The sequence below is a fragment of the Tachysurus fulvidraco genome, chromosome 11, assembly GCF_022655615.1.
Source record: "Tachysurus fulvidraco isolate hzauxx_2018 chromosome 11, HZAU_PFXX_2.0, whole genome shotgun sequence".
NCBI lineage: Eukaryota > Metazoa > Chordata > Actinopteri > Siluriformes > Bagridae > Tachysurus > Tachysurus fulvidraco.
In genome coordinates this window covers 2,741,041-2,755,268 of record NC_062528.1, presented here as the reverse complement: position 1 = coordinate 2,755,268, position 14,228 = coordinate 2,741,041, and the positions used below count along the sequence as shown (strand labels likewise).

The following is a 14,228-nucleotide window of genomic DNA, read 5'->3' as shown; positions in this document are numbered from 1 at the left end:
AGTGAAGGAGGCGTGGCCTCTGTGTGTCTCAGTTACAGTGAAGGAGGCGTGGCCTCTGTTTGTCTCAGTTACAGTGAAGGAGGTGTGACCTCTGTGTGTCTGTTACAGTGAAGGAGGTGTGGCCTCTGTGTCAGTTACAGTGAAGGAGTCGTGGCCTCAATGTCAGTTACAGTGAAGGACTCGTGGCCTCTGTGTGTCACTTACAGTGAAGGAGGTGTGGCCTCTGTGTCAGTTACAGTGAAGGAGGCGTGGCCTCTGTGTTACAGTGAAGGAGGCGTGGCCTCTGTGTGTCACAGTTACAGTGAAGGAGGTGTGGCCTCTGTGTGTCACAGTTACAGTGAAGGAGGCGTGGCCTCTGTTACAGTGAAGGAGGCGTGGCCTCTGTGTGTCAGTTACAGTGAAGGAGGCGTGGCCTCTGTTACAGTGAAGGAGGAGTGGCCTCTGTGTGTCTTTAGTTTGACTTCAATACTTCTGAGCTGAAGGAAACATAAACTCTCTGAAAGGAAGGTAAGAAGTCCAGATAGATGCAGCTCTAAATTGGTACAAACATAAATTGCATAATCAAGAATACCACGATTAATCCGACATACTGTAAATTGTTGTTAAATTGTGCGCCAAAAACTATAGGTTACCATAGTTACCAGGCGTGTGTGGATGGGGTAGATTTATAAATGTTATACTGATGTTTGATTAGTTTGGCCCTTTAAAATTAGCAAGGCATTGTTTTGTTCTGTTAATCCTCTCCGAGTGACAAACAAGAAATGTTTCATTCCAAGGCGTTTTTGTTGGATTTAGGTTTTCGAGAGGGCACGAACCGTGAACTCAATCTTTCCACATGCCATTTCTTACATCAACAACATGGAGATTTTTAATGAACTTTGGTCATGCCTAAATGCATCGTAAACGTTGTTGTAATTCTGGAGTAGATAGAATACAAATGTCATCTTCAGGGCTTGTGCGTTTGCCCTGGAGGTTTACACAACTCTGTGAGTGTGGTGTTAGTTGTTTTGTTTAGGAGAGAGAGAGAGAGAGAGAGAGAGAGAGAGAAAGAGAGAGAGAGAGGGAAAAAAAAAGGCTTAGTGGAAAATCTTTATAAAGCCCAAGCTGGGACTGATTTTGTTACTCAAAATCAGGGTCATGACACACACACACTTACAACACTGTACTCAAGGCCTAAACCATCCAAGAAGGTTCATCCGGCTCTCTATGACCACCAGACAGCGTTGATCAATCGGACGAGGAAACGGCGAACATCACTCAGCGCTCTTACCCTTTTCCTCTCCCCTGAGTCAAGCTTAACGCTGATCTGATAATCGGGCGGGAGAGAGAATAAAAATGAAGCCGAGCGTTCAGCCGAATTAATGAGGCTGCCAAAAACGCCCCAGACCTCTTAAGCGATTGCCTATTCGGCGATTCCAGACGGAGATAAGCCAGCACACACACACACAAATGAAAAGGGAAAAAAAAATCAAGACAAAACACGTACGTTAGTGCCAACGGTTAAACAATATGAATCGACGCTGTCTGGGAGAAGCGCTTAATGATGATAAAATGCAGACGGAGGCATTAGGATCCGCCCAGGCGAAAACCGCCAAGCACCTCCACACGGCCTCCGGCAGCCAGCGATTCTCCGAGCCCAAAACCGGGTTTCATATCTGACTCAAATGGCTTTGGCATAAAGTAAAGGTCCTCCAAAGCCACTCTTTATCACGCACCTGATCGTGACATTATTCATAAAGAGCACAACCGGGTCATTTTAATGTTTTTTTTTTTTCTTCAGCTGCTCATGAGAACTTTCTTTTCAGTCAGTTTTGCCCTTATCTGTTACAAAAAATAATATAGGATATTTTCTGGTGTACGGAAGCTGGCGCCGAGTGCAGGAACATGTCCTCGACTTTTCTATCTATTTCCATTTGCACTTCAAAAAACAAATACCTCGCCGTCTGCAGCATTTGATGTGTGATGGAGGTGTTTATTCGCTAGCGTGTAGGCATTTTGGAGAGCAGCTTCGTGGCCCAAGCAAACTCCAGCTAATTGCAGGCCACAGCTCTACTGTTGAATATGCATCGAATATCTTTCTTCTGTGCGTTAATAAGCCAACGTCGTTAGCAGGTTCAACACTGTTTGCATCCTGCGAAGGGGCTATCTAAAATATGCGTCGCTGATTTAGCTACGAAGCTGACGTATCAGTTAGCAACATGCAAGCAGTGTAAGACGATATTAACTAAACTTCGTGTAAATTTACTTTTTAGTAACGAGAATCATGATCTAAGATAAGGGTTAGGGTTCATACTAAACAATTGTGCTTATTAAACCAAATAGCCTTGATATGGAGATGATGGGAATGTTGATGTCCCTGATTTACATGATGCTGCAGATGTAAATGCAGATAAATCTCCCAAATGTAATGGCACCCGTTTCACCTTACATGATTACTATAGGCCACGTCCACAATAATCCGGATATATTTGACCACGTTATCATTTTCAAACGTTTTCCAAAAGTTGCTCATCCACACTGAAATGTATGAAGATGCTTACATTTCCCTACTGCGCGCGAGTAAAGCTTCGACCTGCGTCATTTCCGCTAGCCGTTTATTTTCTTTCGACTGCATCACATGACTAAAAATACATCGTAGTATTCAAAAGCCTATTCAAAACGTTGCTGGTCTAGACTTAAGAACCGCTTTGTGTCAGGAGCTGTGGGCGGGGCTACTGTTAGCGCATTTGATAATGTACCTTAAGTATACTAATGTTTAATACACTTTTACTTTACGGCAATATGATACATTATCAGCACACATGATAGTAGGTAGCTACATGCTAAGGCTAACTTTTTTCTGTGTTAATGATAAAATAACGTTATGTACTTTATCGATTACAACCTCCGTTTATACAGATTACACGGAGCTGCACGTACACATTTTATTCACCACGTTTGGATGCCAATGTATGTTCACAAAGCCATGAGCATTAACATTAAAGCAACATCCGCCATTGTTGATGTTGTGTTTTTGTGTTTGCCGCTGCTGCGCTAACGTTGCTGGGACACGTGACACGTATACAGTGACGTCACACTCGGCGCTGTGATGGCTCTCTAGCCGGTGGAAAGGCTATGAACTATGAACCAGCTCCAGCACTAGCTCTGAACCAGCACCCGTTTTTTTCCGGTGGAAAAGGGGCATTTGTTTACTTTTAGGAGGTTTAGTGTGAAAGTCTTACTCTATGTTTCGGGTTAGTTTTTTTGCAGAAATATACAAATTTCTAAAGGGTTCACAAACTTTCAAGCAACCCTGTATGTTAAACATAAACCTTTGATTAGAGGAACATCAGAGTCTTCATGACTTCATGTTGGATGAGATCTGCACCAACCGACTTGACTCCACGGCCGATATTCATCCAAACAAAGCAGATTTCCAAGCTCAGTGTTACATATATTTAAGTATGTCCTTGTTCTGAACCGCAGCAGCCATCTTGGACTGTCAACGATCTCCTTCGCTGCAGGAGCCTTGTGAAATATTCATCACAAGGTGTATTCCGTCACTCACATTTTTTTTCTTTTCTTTATTTTTAGCCAAAAGACTCAATTCTGATCTATCCCCAACCTTCTCCTGCTTCACTCTGTTTTGCTGATGGAGGAGGAAAAAGTAGCTCTGCTGTTTTTCACCCACTCATCTGTTTCACTGTGTTTTTTCCTTCACCGGGTTGAAAATACAGTAAGCCTTTTTTTTTTTTTTTTGTATGGGTGTGAAGACAAATCCACCCATTTATATGTATTGTACAGCCATGATGTGAAAGGAGCAGCTCGAGAGCTGATGGTAAACATCCCTGATATGTTGCTTGAGCTTTTGGGTTAATGATGCCTTCTGAGTATTTGATTTGGTGCAGATGTTTAATAGGATTAGGTCTGATAAAGCCTGGGATTGTGCTGTAAACCTTCAGAGAATTTGGACGATGTGACACATTTTTGAGTCAAGTGATTTGAACTGGCTTTTATTTCATTATTTTTCAGTTTCAGTGCCTTTGCAGTTTAGTCACAAGTAGGCCCAAGGTCTCAAGGCTGTTTTGTAGGGGGTCAAAGTCTGTTTATTAGGTCAAGGAAAGTATTTTTCATGGGTTTGAGCGTGTGAAGAAAAGCCAGGACCGAAATGTGCACATGTTGACTTGTGAGCCGATAAACGACAAGTGTTTACGTCTAAAAGTAATAATGTCTAAATGGAGACGTGTGTACCAATGCTAGTCCCTGACACGGAGGCAAATCAGAATCTGCAAAACATAGAATTACTTTCTTCACAGCATGATGTTTGCTCGTCTCCACTTCTTCCAGAACCCGCTGGGCAGTCTGAACGTCTCACATACGGACACGTAAACAGCAGTAATCAAATACCTGCGGTGTTCTTTTCCCCTCATTTGTCAGAGACGAGCGTCATCGAATGTATTTCGAAGCCTGCAATCTGCAGCCAAACAGTTATAATTGGCAACAGTCTTTGGCTGTCAACAATCTGCCAAAGAACCAGCAACATTTCAAGAGCTCTGCCTCCTGATCACACTGAATTTAATTCCAATCAGCATGCATTGTGAACTACCAAGGGTTAGCAGTGCAGAAGCCATTGCCTTCTACTAAAGTGCTCTCTCGCTTTTCATAACAAATCGGATCTGCATGCGAAAAGAGCGAGAGACACATGACACTGCAAATTACTTACGCACCTCTTACCAGTTATTATCCTTTTCACCTGTATGGCTTGGGGGGTCGAAACAAGCAAAGCTATAAGTGTTTCAAATGGCACTTATTTACTGTAAACATGAGCATTGATGTATCTGTGATTGGCTGACGCAGTGCATACTCAGCTTTTTTTACCGCTGGGAAAATTAAAGGTAATGTTCAGAAATCCTAAGAAAAAAAAAACCCATATGAGGAGTATAATGTACCATTAGTACTGTACCATTAGTTTCTGTGGAACGTTGTGTGATACAGATGTGAAGTGCCTCACTGTGTAATAATAGCACCAAAACAAACAAATAAATAAATAAATAAATAAAATCGGGTGAGTTCAAATTGTAATGATTGAAGAGGTGTGAAAATGAACAGGGGGTTGAAAGAATCAATGGAGTCTAAATCCAGACTAATGATCCTACGGCGGATGTGGTAGTCTAATGGCTAAGGTGTTGGGCTAATGATCGGGAGGTCATTCTGACCAAGCTGCCCCTGCTTGGCCCCTGAGCAAGGCCCTTATCCCCTCAATTGCTCAGTTGTATAAATTGACATAAAAATGTAAGTTACCGTCTGCTAAATGCCAGAAATGGGTAACCAGGAACAAATCGTACTCCAACTTGGACTGCAGAAAATGTGCCCAGTGTGAAAACCACCTTAAAGTGTATAGAAAAGCTGACGGAGGCAGTTGGGGAATTATTGAGGCGGTGTGTACCAAGTATAGTATTTTTTTTATTCTCCAGAAAAAAGAATCAAGATGTTGAGTTAAAGGTGGGGTCTCCGTTGTTTGAAAGCCAATGTTGACATTTGAAATCAGTAAAACAAACACGCCCCTAACCCAAATGGGTCCCACCCCTGTTTTGATAGCTCCGCCCCACACATACACCAGACAAGTACTGTACTAACCCAGACAACTATTATGGTGTAACCTGTTGGGGCAGCTGACCGAGGGTTTATTTTTTATCAATAAATGAACTCAATGAGTAATACTATGGTAACACAAATGTGTTTTTGTAGTATTGTGTGTTGTACCGTGAAAGGTTTAACTCTGTTTCATGCAGACGGTCAACACCTAGAACCTGAGGCAGAGCTAACATTAGAGGCAGAGGTAACGTTGAAAACAAAAGACTTGGAGCGTGTGTGCATGTTTCAGACACAAAGACTTGCAGTCAGAGCCGATCGGCCCTATACACTCATTACGCAAGTTGCGTAGGGCCCTGCAAATTACACAAGGCCCCGCCTCCCCCTGCCTCATTTTACAACGCGTGGTAATGTTTACTGTGTAGATGTCAATATGAAGCGGTGCTATCCATCTGGCCATGAAAAGAGAAAAAAAAAAAAATGAGTGAAATGCCAGAACAGCAATCAGGTAAACTTATGTTCTCTTTAGCAAATAACAGTAAAGTTAAGTTGATGTGATTCTGTCTTTAGTCTCTATCTGACTAGCTAAATTAGCTGTGCAGTGCTGCTAGTGCAAGTGCGAATGTGTGGCAAATGGTTTACATGGCTCCTGGGTCAGGTAGGAAGGCCCCTTAGCAGAAGTTTGCTTAGGGCCCCAGGGAGGTCAGAATCAGCATTAACGCAAGTAAATGTATTGCTTGATTTAAAATTCTGAACTTTAATCGATAGAAAGCCGTATTCTGTTATTCCTACTTTCTGCCTTATCGTAAGCTTTTCTTCACTTTCTTTCTTTGTTTTTATCCGCCAGGTCAATGTTAAAACCGCTTTCTGCTAACGTCACACATGCGCACTGAACACACTCTCCGCCCATATCGACAAGACACGCCCCTTTCTGCTCATTGGCTACACGTTAGTTTTGTTTTTGTTGTGTTTGGCGGCCCGACTCAGTTTTCTGAAGCATTTCTCAAACGACGGAGATCCCACCTTTAAGGCTATTGAGTTTGATGGTACATGTTTGGATCTATGCTGTCACTGAGGGTGTTGAGGTAATACTGATGCTTTTGAGAGAAGGTTTTTGAATTGATGGAATTTTCATGATTGTGTCTCATTGTCACTGCCAGCTTGTGGGTGCATAGTTGATACCTGAAGTATATGTCAGTATTTAGCAAAAGGTGTAGGTCAGTCTAATAGATACCAAAGGCTAGCTGGTTGCTAGAGGCTGGGATCAGCAATTTCTTAATACAGAGGCTGATGAGTGCTCTGTTTTTACCAAATTAAAATTCTTGAGTGGGTTAACTAGACCGGCAAGTGTTAGAAATGAGTTATGCAGGAGTTTGAGAAGCAATACACTGTGATGAGGATTGGATTTCAGTGCCACTGGTTTGTTACCATGTAGGCAAGAGAATCATTATCTTGCGATACCTATATAGCACCATCAACTTTAAACATCTTTTGATTCCTGTGGATGACGATCATTGTTGCTTGAACATACCAATAGGTTCTATATGTATACGACTCTAAACCAGTTGACTTAAGGTCAAGTGGAATCTACTGGAATAGCACAAATGGTAAATGCAGCTTTTTTTGTCGCTTAGCTCTTGTGTTTTGGTTCTACTGGATGGTCGTGTTTATACAAAGAACAACAAGGGTGATGCGTCTATCCTTGAGCAGCAAGCTCCTACAGAGATGCACAGGAGTTATGGCAATTGGAATGAAATGTCTTTCTACAAATGGGCTGTAGATAGCCTTGCGCTATTATCTCCCAGAATCAAATACGGTATGCTCACAGAATGGCAAATGCTCACGTGAAGCGAGGCAATGAAAATCAGAATTTCATGGTGGCTCTTTGCCCTTGCGTTTTTTTGGGGGTGAGGCCAGGCAGGTCAGGCAGGCAAAAGAATTGGTTTATCTGTACAAGTACAGAATAATACAATCCAAAAGAAATGGCTAGCAGGCAGTATTGTACGTTTTCTAACTTTCTCACAGGTGGTGAATTCTGGATCTATTCTGGATCGGTATCTATAAATGGTCCATTATCATTTTTTTTCTTAAAGTTATTTTTCATTGTTAAATGGATGACTTCTTGTGTAACAAAGTACCTACAGTGAGTGAGTTATCACTGCAATGACCATATTTCAGTAGAACTAACTACTTTTAAATTTGTATTCTTTTGTTTGCTATATACAATTGTTTTACTATTATTTTAAGTACCATTAATCAATGCACCTTTAGGAACCATATAGTCCATCTAAAGGAAGGTAAACAGATGATGCACTCCCATGTTTAGTGGTAAAAATCATAGAAACACTCTTGCAAGCTTTAGGCTATATATTTAAGCTAGCTAACAAAAAAGTCATTAGGTCTTTTTTTTTTTGGGGGGGGGGTGAGCAATGTAAAGGTTGACGGAGGAATTTTCTCAGACTATATGGCAGAAGGTTAGTGGACCCCTGGCTCTTAGGAGACTCCTGTGCTTTTTTTTAAAATCCCATTTCATTTTTATAATAGATCTGCTTTACATTCATGAGATCAGACACTGATGTTGGGAGAGCAGAACTTGGCGTTTCAGGTCATACCGAAGGTTTGAGGTCAGGAGGTGCTTTATGGAAAATGTTTTGTGCACAGCGGCATTGTCATGCATGCTGGAGCAGGTTTGGGCTTTCTTGTTGACCTTATCCAATTGTGTGCTTCCAACTTGTCTAAATGTGTGGCAACAGATATAGATGTAATGGTTACTTTACTTTACAGTATACTGGAAATCTTTTACGTCTGAAATAGTGATGTGCAGGTTGAATAAACTAATCCTATTCAACTCAACCCAATTACCCCAAAGACTAGTATTCCACCATTATAACGTATAGCTTCCTGTCTACACCTTTATCAGTCTTGTATATCAGACTGAAGATTATCTGTTTAGATTTGGAGATCTTATTAGATACAATCAATCATATATTTCCTAAACAGCCATGAAATCCCTAGAAGCATCAACCGATTTCAGTTCCCGTGTCATTGCTGGTCATGCAGGTAAAGGCTGCTAAAAGTTAGAGCGTGATTTCGAAGGCTGTGAATCTTTTAGAAGACTCAGTTTGGTATTCTATAACAATCGGGAGGTTATGGGTCCTCGTGCGGAGAGAAAGCACCTGCGCCAGAGCCGATTTCCAATCTGCGGTCTCGCATCCTTGGAGTGCCCTCACTAGCCTCTCTATCAATGGCACAAACCAGTGCAGAAATATGAGTGTTGTCGGCTCAGACGCTTTGAGAAAACGCAAGCAAATCCCATCTGTTCTCTTATCCCTTTACCGCAGACGCATTTCTGACACTTTGCTATGTCGTCCAGAGACGCTGTGAATGCAAACTGTTACAAGTGCCAAGACTACAGATGTTTTTGTGGCACTTTAACCTTCCTCCTGCCTACACAGTCTGACCGAGGCGACTTAGGCCAGACATTTCTCGATCTCCAGTTCAATTCAATTACAAATATTTACTGCTCAGTTCATCTCCGTAACCTTAATACGCAGGTAACAAGGATCGAGGTAGAATCATATTTTCTTGAACGAAATCTTTTATTTCCTCTGCATATTCAAGCCATGTCATATTTCAGCATAGTTTCAGGCGCAGCAACTTGTTTTCAAAACCTTTATTCATCTCACTCAATGCACAAGAACATTGAGCTTGGATTGCATTCGATTTTAGATGTATATAAAACTGGAATAAAGACCATGACCAATAACCCCTGTAATAATTTCATTTAAATTCTTATAGAAATGCAGCTGCGTATCGCAGGTTTCTAGTCATGCATTAATTCTAATACCTTTAGTTAAATTATTGATTTATATAATAACTCTTTACAAATATAAAATTACATTTTGGAACCTTGTGTTGGATAAATTTCTAAATTTGCTATACATGACAGAGTACAAAAGTTTGCATACCCTTCAGAGGGAAAAAAATTATAGTGCAAGTTAATAATAATGCATAAAGTTTCATCAACATGACGAATGAATGAAATGATGAATTTTAATACGAGTAGAAGTAAAATGGCCGATAAGTGTATATAAAGTTATATACTGTAAGTGACATCAGTTCAGAATCATATAATAACTTGCAGGTCCAAACTGCTGTTCTAGAAAATTCATCACCACCTTCCGACCAATCAGAATGCAGAATTCTATAATAATATTACAGTATGTGGTGCTTCAGCTATTAAACCTTGTTTTATCCCTAAAGCAAAAAATGTTTTACCACAAAATATATCCAAGATACCAAGAAGACCATGCTACCTGGTAGACAGCATGTTTAGCGTGATGCTCACTCTGCAATATAATGATCGTCTGGCTGTGTTTTTTTTTTTTTCCCAAACAGAAACTGCTGGCATTGTTAATGGCTTTGGTTTTTATTGGTATGTCAGCAGAATATCCTGCTGTTTGTGTTTGTGTTTGTGTGTTTGTCCTGTGACATAGAACAATGTGACCGTATCATAGCTGAAGTTACCAAGTTGCCATTTTGGACCTTTTGGGAATTTATTTATTTATTTATTTATTTTGTATAACAGCACATTCTAAAGATTTCATCCAGTTGTAATTTTTTGTCTTTTTTTTTTTTTTTTGTCATATTTTTTGTTGTCTTTTTTTTTTTTGTTTTTTTTGTCATTTTTGTCACCGGTACAAATTCGTTCCTGTCCTTGTTTGTAGATGTCATTCTTTTATCTTCTATTCTCTCTAGAAGATAAACAAAATGCAAACTCTGCTGTTTTGAAGATGGCTGACGCTGGAGATTCCTTCATTGCGTCTTAAATACACCTACAGACAGGAACATCGACGTTGCTCGTAAATGACATCAGTATTGGCATTTTCAAATATTATGAATTCGTGCTGCTAGAAACGACCCTGAAGTAGGAAATAGAGGTTTACAAATTAATCTGTAGTTAACGGCTTAGGAAAGCTGATTCACTGAAGGGGAAAGCAAGCGGGATGCGACAGCCGTATATTTTCGCTAAATAGGAAACCCAGCATGTCGATCATTAAAACATAAACATGTTCAGTGATGCGGTTTAGCATACTATATTGCAACAACAGACCATCAGAGCTCAGAGCCCCCCAGCCTGCTCTATCCTGCATGCACGATTCCCTCCTGGCCTACATAGATTTCTAATCCTGTTGATTGTTGGTCTTCTTGAAAGATCATTTGTTTAGGTCCGGGAAGGCGAGCTGCAAAACCATTAGACCCTGAACCAACATAATGCCCTTCTTTAATTGCTGTTTGCTCCGACGGTTTAGGAGACAGCAGTAAAACCTAGGCCTGTTTCATAAATCGTGATTTATTAGGGTATAAAGTTCATTTGTTTTACGAGAGCTAATCAACGGCCGTGCGGTGTTAGGAGGAAGAGAATATTATTTAAAGTGTGAGGAATTTGGACAGATAAATAGTTTGCTAGAACTATTTAGCTGCAGTATTACGCTGTTCCAATAGAAGAACCCTCATAAAAAGAGCATTATAAATCTGTGCGTGTGTTGATAACTATGGCTTCTAGTAGTGAGTCATTAGTCTATTCATAAAGTCTAAATGAAGTTTTCGAAAGCCGGAGCTCGTCACAGTTGACTAGCGCAACGCAGAACATCCTAGCACAGCAACTTAGCGCATCGTTGTTTTTTTTTTTTTTTTACGATAATCCCTAATTCCTTATTAGTTATGTGCTTAATGATTGCACAGAGAAGCAGGAACAATAAACACAAAGCAGCTTCAGCTCCACAAAAACGTTTCGTACCATGTTTCTGAGTTAAGCCTAAACAGGAAGTACTTCCTGTCACATGTAGAGGCCGGAGCTACGTCGTCGTGGCCACTGTAAAGTTCAAAACTAATATAGCACTGTTTTAATTACTTAATTAATTTAAAAAAAAAAATTATTAAAGTCACATAATCGAGTGTTACTTAAAGCTTGACCAAGTAATGACTAGATTGCACTCGTCTTTCTCGTTGGACCTAAAACTAATTAGAATTGTGTTACTTTAACAATGAGATGTTTGAATGTAATGCTCGGTATCCAAGGTCACACTTCATTACATCTCAGTTTGAGCGACAGATCCCTCATAACCCCCTTGATCGTTGTCATGGATGCAATCCGACTTGTGTACATAGTTTTGAGGAGAAATGAGAGGAAATATTTGACTCGATCCGATTGAATCGAGAGAGTTCCATTAATCAAATACTTTGCCCCCATGATGATGATACAATCTTTTCTTACTGTGAGTTTCTTTAAGATTGATTCAAATCTGATTCCTTCATATTGCTGTCACATCATAGACAACATACAATGAACTCTGTGCCAAATCCTGTGACTTTTCTAGACTTAAAAGTGTTTAAATGAGCTCATTTATTTAGTAAAGAGAATTCTTATTGAAATCAAAAATCTACAAGATTTGCTTAAGGAGGATGATTTCAGGAGGGCGTATATTCTTCTATGTATTTATTTATTTATTTATTTATTTATTTGATCGTTTGCAAACGTTTCTGATTGTTTTCACTCATTTGCATAAAATAGTTTTTGTCATAACATTTGCATATTTTTTTCCTTTTTTTCTTCCTTCCTTCCTCTAACTTTCACTTCTCGTTTGCCTGAATGTGTTGTTTTTAACATTACATATAAAAAGTGAGGCTTTATTTTGTTCATTAGCATAAAGGGCTGTTTCATTCATTATTAGCATAATAACGGGGTGTGGTTTTTATTAATCTTTGGCATTAAAAGGTGCTTTTTTCACTTCTTTGCATGAAGTTTATAGTTTGTTTGTTTTTTAAATATGTAAATTAAAGTTTGACTAATCAACAATTAAACGCCGAGAAATATTTCTATCTTGCATTTTTTTATTTGATTTTTTTGTTTTTTTGTATAAAGGCGGTGTTTTCGTAGGGCGCGCGCGCGCAAGTGTCCCGTTGCCGTGACGACCCGGAAAGCGTGCCAATCGAGCGCTCGCGCAGGGGGGCAGCACCACCACCACCATGAGCAGCAGGGGCAGCGCGAGCGGCAGCAGCGATGTATTATAGCAGGGAGGCGGGAGCGCGCGCAGAAACCGCGGAGAGGGAGCGCGCGCGCTCCGAATCCACTCAGGCTGTGCCTCCTCGCGCGGCGAGCGGCGCATCATCACGGACCGGAATCTCTGCGTCTCCTCTGTTTCACTTATTTATTTTTTTAATCCCAAACTCGCGGTTTTTTTTCCGACCTGCGCTTAACGTTAACGTGAATCCGTGCGCATAAGGAGACAGTTTCGGGGCGGTTGCAAATCCACTCGAGCGCTTTTCATCACCTTTATTTCGAGCACGCACATACTTTTCCGTCCACTCCTCTTCTCTTCTGTCTTTCTCTTGGATCTATCACCGCCGTGATGTCGGTGCGGAGGAGCGCGTGCTGCTGTTCCCACTTGCACGCGACCCTGTTCCGACTGCTGTGTGTTCTTCTACCCGCAGGCTTTCCCGCGCGGAGCGTGGACGTTCAGCGCGCGACGGACAACATCACCGTGCGCCAGGGCGACACAGCCGTCATCAGGTAAGTGAGAGTGTGTGTGAGAGAGTGTGTGAGTGTGTTTCCGCGCGTGCAACTTTTGCCCTTGCGATTCCAAGCACGGTGTTATCCTGTTTGTGTTTATATGCACGCGCGCATCATTGCGCTTCTTGATGCATGTTTTTTTGGGGATCTTTTCGGATGCCGTGTCTCCAAAAAAGGGAGGAATTTCGTTCTTAAGTGATCTTTAAAACTATTTAAGCAGAATTCTGACTCATGCATTCGGATTCTCCCAGAATGGAGTTGGTTTAAACAGAACAAAAAATAAAAAATAAAAATCATCCCAGATGTTGGACAGAATTGTACAAATGGAAATGAAAGCAGGTTTTGTAACTATTCACACGTTGTGAGGCTTTCTGGCTTTCTGCGACATATTGTCAGCTTCTCTTCTGGGTTAATCTGCATGCACTTCATCAGCTTTTATCCTGCTGTGAGGGGGGGGGGGGAAGCGGTTCATAAACAACAAATAAAAAAAATAAAAAATCAGAAGAGCATGATAATGCCATCTGCCTTCCAAATGTTGTTATGGACAGCAGGGTGCATTTATTTTTGAACCACGGATCACAAAGCCGGAATCTCCAGGGTTTGGTAAAGCATAGCCGATAAATACATTTTATTTCAGTGATGGAAAACTGTGATTTTAAATCAGCATTAGACTCCAGTTGACTGTATTTGGTGTCTATATTTGAGCTGTCACCATTAGCAATTATTACACTAATAGTCAACTGGAGTCTGATGCTGATTTAAATACATTTCTGTGGGTGGAAAGTTTGGAATTGAAGGTGAGATTACAGGTAGTTAACAGTTTTTTTCATTTAATTATTATTATTATTATTATTATTATTATTATTATTATTATTATTATTATGAGTCTTTGGTTCAATAGCATTTATGAAAACACGTCCTATGTCTTGCAGCATCAATACTGAAAGACGTTTGTGTGATCACAACCACTATATTATCTAAAACATAGCAGCATTGAAGAAGGCTTAGGCTCCGCCCACTTCAACACCCCACTGAACACTTTTTCTTAAAACCTTTTCCCTGAAATTAGTTTTTTTCCCCCTAA

General features: G+C 40.6%; 1 protein-coding gene across 2 annotated transcripts in view; it reads left to right on the top strand.

Annotated features, from left to right (window-relative positions):
- Nucleotides 1-14,228, top strand: part of LOC113637867 (limbic system associated membrane protein) — a 648,067-nt gene that overhangs the window by 441,323 nt on the left and 192,516 nt on the right. Inside the window, exon 2 of one of the 2 annotated variants that reach the window (XM_027138783.2) lies at nt 13,066-13,144. In XM_027138783.2, the coding sequence (XP_026994584.1) occupies nt 13,066-13,144 (79 nt within the window). Of the gene's footprint in view, nt 1-12,639; nt 13,145-14,228 lie in introns of those variants that run through there. The other variant, XM_027138782.2, reaches the window with a different exon arrangement.